Source organism: Pleurodeles waltl, chromosome 12 (assembly GCF_031143425.1).
Source record: "Pleurodeles waltl isolate 20211129_DDA chromosome 12, aPleWal1.hap1.20221129, whole genome shotgun sequence".
NCBI classification, from domain to species: Eukaryota; Metazoa; Chordata; class Amphibia; order Caudata; family Salamandridae; genus Pleurodeles; species Pleurodeles waltl.
In genome coordinates this window covers 514,232,496-514,248,159 of record NC_090451.1, presented here as the reverse complement: position 1 = coordinate 514,248,159, position 15,664 = coordinate 514,232,496, and the positions used below count along the sequence as shown (strand labels likewise).

The window sequence follows — 15,664 nt, the reverse complement described above, 5'->3', positions numbered from 1 at the left end:
GTAACACAGTGAAAACACCACAAAAGTACTCTAACCAGTTTAGAAACAAATCCAATATTTGTCTGAGTAAAACAAGACTAAAACTGCAAAAATCCAACATACACAAGCAAACATATCACTTTGAAAAGATTAAATGTAACGGTAGTTCCTTGAATCCAATGAAGCACTTGACTGAGGCAAAGTACCTGAGATGCGTCAAAAGCAAAGACGATGCGGGCTGCAGGGGAGGTAATGTGTCAAGAGTTGGAGATGCATCTGTTCTTTACTGTTGCAGGGGAGTGGATGCTTCGGTTCCTTACTGCTAGGCAGGGTAGGTGATACGTTGGTTCCTTACTGCCACAGGGGAGGTGATGCGTCATTAGAGGCTCAAAGCATTGGTTCATTACTGCAGTGTCTATGAAGAAAATTGCCCCCAGGGATGATGCATTGATCTCACATCTGCATCGGAGTCAGGCAGGTGCATCATGGACTTTGGTGATGCGGTGCTCGAAACTCACACAGCGGTGTTTCTTCTAACTCACTGTAACAGAAAGCTTGGACCTGCATTGGAAACTGTAGTTGATACGTCAAGTGGTGATCACTCTCTGGTGGGAGCAGCGGTGATGCGTCAAATCCCTACAGTGATGCGTCGGTTCAGAATGACAGTGAGTCGCTGCATTAATTTTCTTCTTGTAGCACCAAAAACCTCCTTAAAGGGTCCAGACTGGATTTGGCACCACTTGACAACACAGAGCTCTCAGCAGAGGAGTCCAGGTGCTGGCAGGATTGTTTTTGATGTCCCCGAGGCTTCTTGATAGGAGGCAAGCTCAAGTCAAGCCCTTGGAGAACCTTGGAAAGCAGGATGCAGAAAGCAAAGTACAGTCCTTTCACTTCCAGGATGAAAGTGGCAGGCCAGCACAACATAGCAACAGGCAGAGTATCAATCCATCTTACAGCATCCAGCTCTTCTTCCTAGCAGAATGTCCTCAGTCCAGAAGTGTTCTAACTTTGTGGTGTCAGAGGTTCAGTGCTTATACCCATGTCTGTCTTTGAAGTAGGGAAACGTCAAAGAGAAGTCTTTGTAGTACAGAAGACCATATCTGTCCCTGCCGTGGCCCCAGAGACACTCCAGGGGCTGGAGATTGCTTTGTATGAGGACAGGCACAGCCCTATTCAGGTGTAAGTGTCAGCTCCTCCCACAACTTCAGCTGAGGAAGATCAATCAGCCTGTTGATGGGCCATCAGGCTATACAGGGCACACCTCAGCTTCATTTGTGTGACTGTCTTGAGTGAATAAACCAACAGCCCAACTGTCATCCTGAACCAGACGTGTATTCCACAGCCAGGCAGAGGCACAGAATGGTTAAGCTAGAAAATGCCAAATTTCTAAAAGTGGCTTTTTCAAACTTAAAATTTAAAAACCAACTTCACCAAAAGATGTATTTTTGAATTGTGAGTTTGGAGACCCCAAACTCCATATACTCTATCTGCTTCAAGTGGAAAATTACACTTGAAAGATATTTCAAGGCAATTCCCATGTTACCCAGTGGGAGAGATAGGCCTTGCAATAGTGAAAAACTAATTTAGCACTTTTTCACTATAAGGACATGTAAAACATAACAGTACATGTCCTACCTTTTACGTACACTGCACCCTGCCCAGGGGCTACCTTGGGCCCACCCTAGGGTGGCTTAGATGTAGTAAAAGGGAATGTTTAGGCCTGGGGAGTGGGTGTCATTGCCAGGTCGAATTGGCACACACAGACACTGCACTAGCAATTCTGAGACATGTTCACAGGGCTATTCATGTCAGTTGCACAATCAGTGCTGCAGGCCCACTAGTAGCATTTAACATGCAGGCCTTAGGCGCACACAGTGCACTTTACTAGGGACTTACTAGTAAATCAAATGTGCTGATCATGGGTAAACCAATCACCAATTCAATTTAGTCATGGAACACTTGCAGTTTAATACTGGTCATTAGTGGTAAAGTGCCCAGAGTCCTAAAGCCAGCAAAGACTAAATGCAGCACACAGTCAAATACACGAGGTCAGTGGCAAAAAGCTTGGTGATAACCCTGTAAAAAGGGCCCATTGCAACACAACACCCCCCCCCCCCCCGCAAGTCTAAAGCCAGGGTAGGCCAATTAATACCTTGTTGGACTTCTCTGCTTGGGGCGATAGAACCTGGACAATGGCCCACTACTGCAGGGGCTTTTGCCAGTTCTATGCCGGTCTGAACCCAGGTGTATCCCTATGTCTACACTCAGGGCCCACTGAACTAACCCAGGGGGGAACCCTTCTCATCTGTGGACTCCACCAGTGCAGCATTTAACTTTACCTTGCTCACAGATGCATCCCACTAGGCAGACAATACCACCATGGCTAACAGTATGATGTGGCCCATTCCACCCCTTGGGTCTGCCTTCTATCCCCAACCCAGGGAAAACTCTTGACCTCAAAGATAGCAACCATCAGAGGCCACTGACAACGGTCAGTGTCAAGAGCCAGGCCAATCTGAGGTCTCTAACCTATGTGGTTTTGAAAAGTGGGAGCAGTAGCCCCAGGTGCCTTGGACCCCTTTTCCACACCAGTTCAGGGGTGGTATCCTGAGGCTGGTCACTCAATTTAGGGTCTGTACCCTCAAGCTGGACAGGGGTGGGCTCTCCCTCCTACTGTCCCTCTTTCTGGGGTCCTGTACCTAGCGCTTTTGAGTGGTACTCCCAGAAAACTGTACTGTAAGAGCACCTTAAGTGGCTGCACTTCCCAGTTAACACCAGGGTCAACTCATTCCCCAGAATGCAGTCTCTGGGCCTCTGGGGGCTAACTATGACCCTCCTCTCACCTCCCCACCCCAATCTAGGGACACCAGAGCCAAAGGGTGGAATAAATCCTGCCCATTGGCTGGAATCACTCTGAACAGCTGGCCGGTGTACTGCACTGGGGAAACTAGCTTTTCCACAACCATGGTCCGGGTAGGCCCGGTGTCCCTCAGGGCAGTGACTGGGACCCCCTCCACTTTCACCTGGTGGAGTGATGCCTCCCACCCTCTAAGTTCACCTTCCAGCTAAGTGAGATTACGGCATGGTCTACCACTTGCCCCTGGGGATTACATCCCTCTAAGGCCACATTGGGCACACCTGTAGAGGGGCAACCAGTGGGGGTTCTCTTTTCTTATTTCCTAGCTGGAAACACTCAAAGCAACAGGGTTGAAAATGGGTCTCCCTGGGCCACCTCCCACCAGACCCTCCCTCCTTCCTGTTGGAAGGGACATGGGAACCTTCCCCTCCACCCCTATACTGGTACCTGTCTGTCTCCCTTGACCTCCCCTCCTTCTGTTGGGCACCCTGCCCACTCTTGGCTGAATCTCCCACGTACAGCTTCTTGTGAACATTGATACTCATCCAGCAGTTTGCCTCCCAAGCAAGCTTCCTTGGGTCAGTAATCCTGCTGTCAGTCAAGTGCTGACACAGGTCTCGAAAACAGACTAGACGAGTGCTCCCATACAAACAAATTGTAGAGCTCCTGATAATTTGTTTCCTCACTACCCTTCACCTAACCACCCAGTGTTCTGCAAAAGGAATCCATACACTCAAGCTAGATCTGGGAATCAAGCTTCATACTCTCCCTAAACTTTCTTCTGTACATTTCTGATGTCAGGCCATACCTAGTCATGGTAGTGTAGGTGAGCTTGCTAGTTGCCCCTATTGCCAATAAAGTGTCCTTCTTTATCGCCTCATAGCCCTGAAACCACCTGTGTATGTCATCCTCCTTAGTGTTCTCTTTCCGTAGATTCTTGGTATGTGCACCCTTCTCTCAGACTGCACTGAGTAAATGCTGCCACCATGTGTGCTAAGCTTGCCTTTCAAGTCCAGCTCCTTTAAGCTCTGTTTGCGAGCCAAAATCATTTCCTTTCTTCTATGGCCAGTTTCTTTGCCTCTGTTTCCAGCCTCAACCTTTCAAGCTCCAAAGCCTGCTTCCCGCCTGTCCTCCAGCTCCTCCGGGGTCGAATCCCTGGAAGACACACTGCTGCCTTCCCTGGAGGGTGCCTTCCCCTTAGTCAGATCCTGTAGTGCCACAAAATCACCATGTAGACTCTGCTCCTCCAAATCCACATTGTCCGCCTCTGCATGCTCACCAGCCTCTCTAGCTGCTAACCAGGCCCTCCACACCTTTACCAGTTTCTCTTTTCTAGTGAGGCCTTTGAAAGAACACCTGGACTCCTTGCAGAACTTTGAGGTGAGGCACTGTATAGGTCTCTAGCCTCTCATGCTCAATCATCAAATCTGCAATAAGTGCTGATGGCTCACCAAACTGAGACATGATTGTGGACGAAACTCGGAGGTTGCACAAGAACTCCAGAAGTCCAACAGTAGTAATTATGTGTTTTGTTTGGTGTATACTTTTTGTGTATTTTGAGGTTCATATCTTAGAAATTGTTTAGGTGGGGTTTCCCCTAGTGATTCTTTGGTGGTCCACAATAGTCAAAATATTAAGAACCACTGGACTAGAAGAGGTTTGTCCTAACAAGTAAAGCAGTAGTGAATTAGCATTCCATACACAACAAAATACATTGTTTGTTCAAGTCACCTTCTAGCACCTAAGACAAGCTTTTTCACTGCCAAGCAACACAGAAAATGGGTAGCTAGTGTAATTACACCCCTTCATCATAATACAGTTCCAAACCATGTTTGAGCAGTTTGTTTTTGCTGAACCTCACTATCTCTTCTAATTGCTTCTTACAGAATTCTCGTCCATACCACTCTCCATTGTTGCCCTTTCTCTTTTCCGTAAAAGCCTTCAAGCATCCATGTGTATGATTAAACGCAGACCACCCCCAGGTACTCACCTCTTCGCTAATGAAACTGGGGTTAGAGGTCATCAGTGGGAAATAGCCAGGCTGTTGCAGCGTGAAGACTGTTTTCAAATCACTTTGCCTTCCCCCCCCCCCACACCCGCCTCACCTCCACCTCACCCTGTATCGCTAAAACCCTAATTGAAATAATCGACTTGTCCCGACACGATAGAGCCGGCCGCTCCTCTTAATTTCAGTTTGTGGGGAAGTCTGCGGTTTCAGGGCAGCGCGTCAGTGCGTGCCTCGCTCCACCCAGTGTGCTGATTACAGGCTGTGCTATGGACGAGTGTGAGAAAAGAGTTGGGAGGGGAGGATGTGTGAATAAATGAGGAAAGGAATGGAGAACCGACAGTAGAGCTTAGGAGCCACTCGTGGAAGGACATGGAGCCACAAACAGAAGGACCTATGAGACCTGCCATAGTCACAGGGAGGCAATGCCCGCTTCACTTTGGGAAAGGGGGTCTCTTTCACTGGCGAGAGGCAGACCTGGAGAGTAAAGGTAAGTAGAAACACCTTGTGCAGTCTCTGGGCTGGAGAGTTGAAATCAGGGTCTATCATAGGACTGAGTGGAGTTCTATAGGGTACCATCTGCGTCTGTGATCATTCAATGGACGACAGATCGAGCAATAATCTACAAACGGCCCTAAAATGCTTGAGGAGAGACACTGGTATATGTCTCGTTTATGGCGCTCGGGAGGAGTGGCACTTCCGTGGGGTTAGGTCGGCCAGCGCACACCACTGAGAAAGGGGTTAAACAACGGGGGCTACAGTGGGACAGGCGGGTTGCGGATCGTTGGTCGCATTATTCATTGCATAGTGTTGGGAGACTGGACAGCTGAAGACTGATAAAGTCCACGTTTAATGCCCTATTGTTATAGAGGATCGATTACCCTGCAAGTGTAACAGGGTCGCTGGATAACGATTTGATACAGGTAAGACTGAGTAATTGAATTAAAGGGTTCACAGACAGGAAAAAAAAACCACTGTACTGCGAGATGAAGTTAATGGTTGGGTGTTTATTATTTTAGTTTCACACATACACCCACTGGTCGTTGGGCTGATATAGATGCATTATCAATACCTTGCTACACAACTAATCTTAAGCCACAGCTGTCCCAAGTTTCCCACACTCCCTCCCAATTCCTGTCTGGCATCCTTCAGGAAGCAAATCGTCTTCACTATTGGTCACGTTAGGAGTCATTGCTGGGGACACTTTCATAAGTTCCACAGTTCTCCTCACTCTGACAGTCAGGGGACTTTGCAGTATAATATTAGTTGTCTAATAGGGTACCGCAGGAATTGTTACTGAGCACTTTCGGACCAGTTAGTTTATTTGAATGTAGTGGTCAAGTTCTTAGTGATCTGCATCGCACAGATCTTCCTTGTTTGCACGCATGGTTTAAGTCCATGTAGTGTTAACTTTTGTTGTGTCGATGTGGTTGCAGGGTATGGTGCTATGTAATGGAAGGGTGTTGAGTGGTTGGATACAGTAAGATGTTGCAACTCCGATTGTCATAAAGAGAAGGACTTAATTGGGTGGGTTTTAGAAATGTAATGCTATAACACGGCCTTGTCTTTCAATAGTGTTTGGAATAACTGATGCTGTGTGAAGGTAGGTCTTTAGTAAGTAGCTGTGATATGAAGGTCTTGTGTGAGGGGCTGTTTTGGGGTTTTCTTCTAGATTAATAAGATGCAATGTCTTGAATGATGAGAACGACTAGGAAGGTCTTGATTGGATACGTGGAATCAGAGTGGGATTTAGGGGGTTATCAATAGGGTGAAAATTGTGGCTGAATAACATTAAACTGTAAGGAATTGCTTTTAGAAGTTGTGATTCATGAGTTGGCATCCATATTGATTTTCGATTGTGTTATTTAGAAACCCGATTGTCCCCAGTACGTGTTGTAAATCGGTATGCTTTGATTTCTGTGAGGATGGTGGTATTTGACATTCATAGCTGTTCTTTTTCATTGTTAGAAGTAGATTATTCCTGTTTACTCTGACCATGACCTCTCCTCAGTTCTGAACATTAGAATGTGAACACGCTGTGAAGTGTTACAATGGACTATAATTGATAGTAGGAATTCTTATATTGTCAGAATATTCTCTGTATTTTTTGTATGCTTTTAAAAAGTAAATGATACTGTAATAGTACTTAAAAGAAAGTCAAAACATTTAACCGTGGTCTAGTTTTATCACAAGCACATTCTTGAGTGGGTTCCAAACGAAGGGTGACAAAAAAAGTAATTAAAAATCGGCTTGATGCCGAAGTGGATGTGCGCCAAAGTGACGATTGTGAAAAAGACATTGCTCAGCTAATGAGGCAGCACCTACCTAATAAATTATTCACTGGTAATGCCCTGTAGAGCTTCTTGACGTGTGCCTGGTTCATGGATTACATAACTGGGTGAGGAGTGAAGCCTGATCCCTCTTTCACTTTAGCAAAATAGTGTTGGACAACGAGACCACTATTTTGTTTCAATTCTAGGGTTCCTGAGCACACACAGAGAGTGATAATGCATACAATATACTGGAAATCCAGAGTTTTTTGTTTACCTCACTCCATAAGATTGGTGAGGACAGGCTGCTCATTGTGGTGATCATCAGCCAGGCATTCACAAGGGGAATAAAGAAGCACTGGTCTGTGTGCAGTGTTCCCTGGGAGCCACTGGACCTCTATTCCCAAAGAGTCAAAAGTAAATGTGGCATGTCCTACTTAAATGTTCATCTCTGACTACTTTCCAACCCCAGGTATTGGCGTGTTTTAAACAAAGAAATCAAGCATTGTATTGTAGTTGCCTGCGTGTAGTACTTCATACCCTGATGTACCTCATAATAGATTACTAGGATGCTATGCCATGGGGAGTTCTTAGTTGGACACATTTAAATTTAGTGTGGCCTGAGTGCAAAGATTCTGGTGTCGAGTGTGATGATCAGAGCAGTTTTCTTACCCTTGACATCGGTCACTGCATAAGAATGTGGTGAAGTGAAGAGGAATGAGGAATGGCACACGTTAGCATTGAATTACTTCATCTGTGTGAAGGCTGCAGGTTGTAAGTGGCCCATGTGGGAAGAGTTTTGCCCGATTAGTACAGAAGTGTGCGTCTCATGCCATTGTGATCCAGCTGCTTTGCTTGTGGCCTGGAGTGTAATCAAAGTGACAGAAACACGCCCTGCACTCCTCCCTGCTACCCTTGAGTTGGAATTCGTTGAGCTTGTGTGGGTATGAGCGATGGAGGGCACCCACAGTTACAGATAGCTAGGATTTATGCTTTATGCAATCCACTCAGGAAACACAAGATGGTTTAAATAAATGGGGTATCACCAGCGATCGTAATATTGTCAGTTGTAGGGTAATGCTATGAAACAAATATAACTAAGTGAAGTGAAAAGGTAGTTTAGGGGAGCATAGTGTTGAGAGAAAGATAATGGAGTAGGGTTGTAGCTCAGTGACCTTCCATGTCCTAACAGCCCCAAACTCTGGAGAATACGTAGGAAGATGCTTTTAACCTCACCACACTTTACCTGGATGCCCTGAACGAGATGAAAAGTGTAGTAGTTATTAGAGCAACATGAGTGCTCACGAATCAAACAAGATCTATGTTAAAAAACAAAACAAAAAAAAATGACCAATTTCATGGCCATTGTGCCATAGTGCCTATGTTTGCTAACCTACTGGTTAAGTGGAAGCCCCAGAGCAGAAAATGGACTTGGTGTACTCGCGAGAATAACAGTGCAATATAGACCAGAACAGTCTAGGAAAAACAATGAGGGGAATAGATCGACAAATATGGAGGAAACAATAGGTAAATCATGGACCAAGTCTAGCCCTCTCAAAGACACCAAACGTGTAAACATTGGTCCCAGCCATGGGACTGGACACAGGGGAGAAGGGGCAATGGAGGAGTTCCTACAGAGATCAGGGGGCAATGAGAAACTGCTGGCCAGCAGTGTTCCCAAAGCCAAGGCCCATTTGGGGGAGGGATGACCTTAACTGCAGTGCAATGGGGCTTTCACACCCCTTGGACCTGCTACCACTATAATGGTGTAATAGCAGTTTCTGACATTGTTTTCACCCCCTTCTGAGACTGCTGTTCCAATTAAATGTTTATTTGTGGTTTAAACGTGACAGAGGATCGTAAGAGCAATAGGCCTGAGTGTGTCCTGGGAAGCAAAATGCTTTCTCCCTTAACTTCTCTTATGTCTCAGACAACCTTCCCTCTCTTTTTTTTTTTTTTTTTTTTTTTACATTTACCTCCAGCGCCCATAGTGACAGAGCTCCTCATTTTCCGTAAGTGATCAGGTTTTGTGCATAGTGCCAGGGAGAACATCTTCATTCCAACCCCTCGCCGCCACCCCATGATGCTCATGAGGTCATTCTAGCACTCCTTTATGAAGAATCATTCTAGCAAGGCAGCCAGTGCCAGGATCTCTCTAAGCGGACAGTGTGGGCTTCCTTGGTGAGGCTGCACTCACACCAAGGATACATAGTAGGATAGAGTATAGAGCTCCCGACCTTCTGCTCCATGAGTTCCAGAAACATTAGCACAGTTCAAAGGTCTAGTTTCAAGATGCCATCCGTGCAAAGAAAGAATAAAATAGTTACTGCTCGGAGCCTGCCCTCTTACTGGTGAGCCAGAGAGCAACACATCCAGAGCCTCACACCATAACTTTGGGGGAAAAAAAAAAATTCTAGCGCACCTGCCACATGGTCATGCGCATAACACACACGGTTTGTGGCAGAGACCCATTCCCATGGCTTCCACTTTGTTCTGAATTCAGTTGGATTGACCTGATTCAAAACACATCTGTAGAAAATGGGGGCACACCCCACTCAAAGAAACAAACATGGAATCAGTAGGATATTAGCCTGGGTAGGGTCTTTGGATTTAACTGTCCGCACATAAGTTGACAAAGTAACCTAAGTGGGAAAGCGAGGATGTAAGGACAAAAGCTCAGCGTAGTTCTGATGTGCATAGTGTAAGGTAACCATTACAAGTATCGCTTGGGCATTGCTTTTTCCATCCCAGGCTAGGATACAGGTTGGCATTGAGGAGGGCTGGAGGTTGCTCACTATCAATAGGCATATATTTGGGTGCAACGTAAACTGGACACCAGTGGATTCCTCCCAAAGTATACATTGAATTTTGGTTTACGAACATGTGTCCCCTTCAGTCCGTACTAAAGCGATGGTGAATCCTTGACCGAAGCATGGGACAGGGTATTTGTTATTAGATGAGCTGGGTAGTGGGGGGGACTAGAAGTAATAATGGTGTCTGGAAACGATACTTTTCATTTATAGAGCATATTAAAGAAGAAATCTAGCACAACAAATTGCTCATACAATGAGAGCAAATGCAGAGAAATTTCCGGAAATTAGTAGCACTAGTTCAGCTTTGGGTAATGCTACAGTATTGTGGTTGGAGACAGATGAGTGAGAGGTGAAGTTTGAGTAAAGATGAAGAGAAAGGATGGGAGTCTTAAATAGTGGATTCCAGCTAAAATATGACGTTTGCCCCTGGTGGTCTAGCCCAAGTATGTGCATGTGCTGCTTTGATGCATCAGAGAGAAGTGAGGGTGTAAACCTGTGGAGTGGTAAAAGGCTGAGGAGTGGGTGTAGAAAAATAAAAGGTGAGAGGAGAAAGAGAGTGACACTTCTCCCCTCTCTCAGGAAGCAGTCAACCTCTCATGAGTGCACGCCCCTCCTTATGAATTCACTTGGTGTCTTGGTTTCGTCTGATGTACCTCACTCCTGCACCTGTTATTCTGCTTTCTCTCTTACTCAGATGCATGAAAGAAACCGATACCTTGCTCTCAGCCTTGTCCTGCCCAATCTGTCCCAGTCTACTAACATACGCTCTTCACCTCACCTTGCGCTCCATCCTCCTCTGCGCCCTTCCCTTGCTCAGCCAGTGCTCCATTCCCTGTGCCCCTTCCCTCCGGTGCCCTCCGCCAAGCTCTCACTTCTAATACTAGTCCGTATAGTCAGCTAGAGACCGTATGATTTGGGCAGATATCTTCATCTCTTTGCCTCGGTCACTGTAAACACTAAAGGGCTAAACAAACAAAAGCTGAGTAGTTCTTCTCTCAGACTCTTTTCCACTCTCTCTCTTTCTCCTTCGCCACCCTGCTCGCCTCTTCACAGCTTCTCCACCTTCTCTTCCCTTTTTCCGTTTAACTTTGCTCACCCCTTGCTTCCTCTGCCTTCTTTACAGCTTCCCCTTCTCCTGTCATCCCGCTCTTGCCTTCTTCCTGTGATGGGTTTTGAAATCCTGCTGGTCTCTCTGTGCTGCTGTTCCTTCTCAAGCTGTTGGTATGCGGAAGGCATGAGTCAAGGAGATCCTCCTAGGCCCCAGGCGCTTGTGATGGGGTTAGTTCTTAATTTAGAAGCTGCTTTTGGTTCCGGTGTGGTCGGTGAGAACATTCCTTCTGCAATAGGCCTGTGAAAGAGTATTGCACAGTGGAGGGCTAGTCTTGTTACTGGTTTGTGTCACGTGTGACTCTCTTCCGCAGCGAGCGGTGACAACACACACAATGCAGTTTCATCATGCCATAAAAAGTGGGGATTCCTAGAAGGAAACGTGAGATATGGCTTGCTTCTCTTGGCCAACACGGTGATGGAACACAAAACACAGAATGTAGGGCCGGATGTATCATTATATCCAATAGTGATTACCTAATTTCGATGTTTTGCAAATCGCAATTGAGTAATCGCTATTGGAATGTATGAATCGCCAGGAGTTTCATACTGCGATTCACAAGGTCTCGCAAATGGACCTACCTCATCAATACTCATGAGGAAGGTCGCATTTTGCAAGCCATTGCCAATGGCTACAATCACAGGGATGGTGGCCTGCTGGGCTCAGCAGACCACCATGTCTGTGATTTCTTTTCAATAAAGCAATCTTTTCTTCTTTTTTTAAAACATTTTTTTTAATGAAGCCTGTTTTCCTTAAAGGAAAATGGGATGCGTTTAAAAATGAAAAAATAAAAGTTTTCTTTTCATTTTTTAAAAGAAAAAAACGTTTTTGCACTTTACGAATGGGTTACCACCTACTTGAAGTAGGTGGTAACTACGATTGTTTTGTGACCGTGATTGCGACCGCATTCACGGTCACAAAACAGTCATACATATCCCGGGGCAAGGATTTGTATGAATTCTCAAGTTAAAACACTGCCCCTGTTCGTGGCTCCCTCTTGTTGTGTATAAAACCTCATGTGAGGCATCAAATCTATAAATCTATACCAGCTTCTTATGTTGGGCGATGGTTCATAGTCTGATTCTGCATATTGTTGGAGTAGATCTAAAGTACTAATTGAAGATGAAACCCAGAGTTGAAGTAAAGTATACATTTTCATACTTGGTCCTACTAATGACCCATGTCTTTGACATTCCTACATTGTGTATGATTGACCTTCCCATTGAGATAGTTATGCAGCTAGTGACAATGGAGAATGCAGGTGTGGTGCATGGACAGTGACCTACGTTCCTTATTGTGCTTCAAAGATACAGCTGCATTCTCTACTCTACATATGTGACCTTTAAAACCTTTCTTTGTTCTTCATCCCTCAGGTGGGAGGTTATTTGGGATCCCAAAGCGCTCCAGTCTACCTGGGGCACGTCAGTTCCCTATGATCCAGAAGGTGGTGGAATCCATGAGCCAACTGCAGGAGGATAAACTGCGGCTACAGGATGAACTGCAAGGACTGCAGGACAAGATGCAAATTCGTGAGAACGAGCATCGTGGAGTCTGTCTGGACTTGCAGGCACAGGTAATGTAAGCGCACCCAGACAGGGTGGGGGATGTAAATGATTAAAAATATCCTTGGGATGGATATTGTACTGGATCTATTACATGAAATGCTATTGCATAATATAAGTCTATGAAGGGGCAGTAAAGGAAGGCATGCCGAGACATAATTGGAGTGGTAGACTAAAACAAAATTCACACCACCTGTAGCACTTTGCCAATAATGAAAAATGATTTATGAATTTCTATTATTTGTTTGGCAAAAGTGTAAAATGAACATGTATTGGGGATTGTAACACTTGCAGTCTAAGCAATGTTGCCAGGTTCACAGGAACATGCCTGCGGTTTTGTCTGGTTTGGTTCTATGAAATGAAAATATTCATATTTCATTGAGTGCGGTAGAGAGGCACAACCGTTAACTAAGAGAAAGAAAGGATTTATGCATAGTCCATATGATGCAAACCTTGAAATCTACACTGCCAGGTCTAGGCCAGCTTTTCTGCACAACTTACTTTGTTTAAAAGATGGAGAAGGAAATTTTGGGCAAAAAAAGTGATTCCTATGTCACAAAGTGAACGTCAGCATGGTTATATGGGCTCCGGAATGGCCATGTGCTTTCTTAAGCTTCGCAAGCATCTCCAGCCTTCAGGTCTCCTTTTCTTGCCCAGAACGTTGATACACAGAACCACACTCTTCTCCAGAGATCCATGAAACATCTGTTATTCCCACAGAGCCCAGCCGAATTAAATGGGTTAAACCTTTGAGTTGAGACCAAGATCGGAGGTCTCTCAAACTCTGAGTACAGAGATGACGACATCCGTTAGGCTGTGTAGTCCTGAACAGATCCCTAAACTCAAGATCACGGAGTACAGGTAGACTGGTGTAGGTGAGCCACAGCAGGCTATAGAGGCCCACAGCAGTGCCAGTAACAGGGTGGGTGCTCCCAGCGGCAGAATGTTGGAGGCAGCTCATCAGGGCTGCAGCATGCCTTATAATAAATGTCAGTCAGTCCTCATAAGATCTGAATTGACTAGGCCTGCTAGTGCCCTTGGGGCCAGAGGTGTATGGCAGGCGCAATTCACACAGATCCCAGAGTTGATCCCCAGCTGGATCTAAAAGACACCAAGGGCTTAAAATGCCGGGGGGGGTGAGGGGCTTAGAAAGAGAGAGAACATGGGGTGTGGCATCAAAATCAACAACGGATGAGCAGTTACTGCAGCACCGTGCTCCAAACTAAAGAGCCTTTAGATGAGTGAAACTATATTGGACCTAACAAAAGGTGAGAAAAATACCATACACGAGAAAGGAAGATTTATTTCAAGTTGAATACTATTAAATAAGGAATAATTCAATTTGAAAGTAAATTGGAAATTCTGGAAGCATGCTTGGTGGACAGTAAAAGAAAAGACTGCTACGTGACGAGGTGCCTTGAGAGAAAGGAACTTTGCATACCAGGTGTTAGTAGGGACTCCTCAAGGTTCACTACTGTCCAGTCTTGGTTTCTTGCCACCATCAGTCTCCTAAAGAATGAAGTGGGGGGGGGGACTTGAAAACTCAGTCAACATTGCTAGGGTCCTGTGGTAACACCACCAGGAAGATGAGCTCAAATTGGCAACAGTACTCGTGTTGTTACTTAATAGCGATGTTCGACTGGATATGGAACATTTGTGAATTTTGCAAAGTTTGCTCCAATGAGCAACTCAATTACCGGCATGTGAGAACAGTAAGAGAAGGGGGAGAAGCAGCAGGGTGTTGGTGACACACGGCAGAGATGACTGTAGGCAAAAGTTAGAAGGCCTGGATTTTACCTTCAAAAATATTAGTACTGGCAAGGTCTCAGAGGCCTTTGCCCACTTGTAACTTTGATTACCCTCACTGGGCAAATTCTCTACAGGGTCCTGCCTTGCCCATTTCTTTTCTTCAATTCTCCTACGTTTTACATTATACCTTTCTTTATGGAAGTACGCAGGCTGTCAAGGGACACTTAGTCATTTGCACAACGAACCTCCCTTTTTAAGGAGTGCATTCTCTTGGGGAGACCAGAGTTTGTGACCCTTCTGTCTTATAGAAACTGGGGATTTGGACTCTGATGTTGAAGAGTATTTGAAACAAATTAAATTATCGACCGATATTAACAAAGTTCCAAAATAAAATACCCACTTTAGGATTTCAAACTGATGGAAAATATACACTTTAAAAAGCATTTGTAAAACCAGTATAAAAAAAATACAGCCATTAGTGTTTTTTTTTTTTTTTTTTTTTTTTTAAATAATGAAATGCACTGTGGGGCCTCCCAGACGGCGAAGCTCAAAATCAAAATTGGAGACCAAAAAGCACAACAAAGCTAAGTAGGCGGCTGCTGACGTTAGCTCATTGGCAGCTCAGTTGGCTACTGGGAGGAAGAGCAAAAGGAGGCAAAATGTGATAGTGAGGCATGGAAAAAGGAAGGAGACTACAGGCAGTAAGAATAATCTGCAGGAATGTTAAAACAAATGTGATTATCTTGTTTTAGAAGGTTTTGGAGCATTGAAGTAGAAAGCTTGGAAATCAGCAGGAGTTTGGAGAAGAAAGGGGCGTGGAAGACACGCGACTAATTACTAATAAACAATCCGAAGACACTCAAAGCTGTGGAAAAACTATAAATAAATAATAGGTGGTTGCCGCTAATACAAATAAACCAGTTTAATATGTACTGTCCACCAATTTTACTTTGAAGTACAGGTTCATTTTTAATTAGAGAATCGATACTATAGGTTCCTTGTGCTTAAGTCACTGAATGTTTTTTTTTGGGCACCATTACATAGATCAGAAAATCCCCAAAACCTGCTTGTAAAACAACTTTGTCAAACAGGACTACCATGAGCAATTCCAGAGCCATTGTTCATTGTTTTAAGTAGCCACGATACTTGCAAATACTCACAAACACCACAGCATAGTGCTAGCAAGAACTATCAACGCCTGAAGACGAAGACATTGACTAATGACATAAAAAGAATGTTGGCTTTATACTGAAGTAATTGCAGACAGTACACACTCTGACTGATAAGGTACATAAATTATTTACATTATTTGAATATCATT

The 15,664-nt window shown here is 44.9% G+C and overlaps 1 protein-coding gene across 11 annotated transcripts in view; it reads left to right on the top strand.

Moving 5' to 3' along the window:
* Nucleotides 1-15,664, top strand: part of KIFC3 (kinesin family member C3) — a 308,219-nt gene that overhangs the window by 231,681 nt on the left and 60,874 nt on the right. For 10 of the 11 annotated variants that reach the window (XM_069217375.1, XM_069217370.1, XM_069217368.1 and 7 more), the window contains one exon: nucleotides 12,406-12,605. In XM_069217375.1, coding sequence (XP_069073476.1) covers nucleotides 12,406-12,605 — 200 coding nt within the window. Of the gene's footprint in view, nucleotides 1-5,121; nucleotides 5,332-12,405; nucleotides 12,606-15,664 lie in introns of those variants that run through there. The other variant, XM_069217371.1, reaches the window with a different exon arrangement.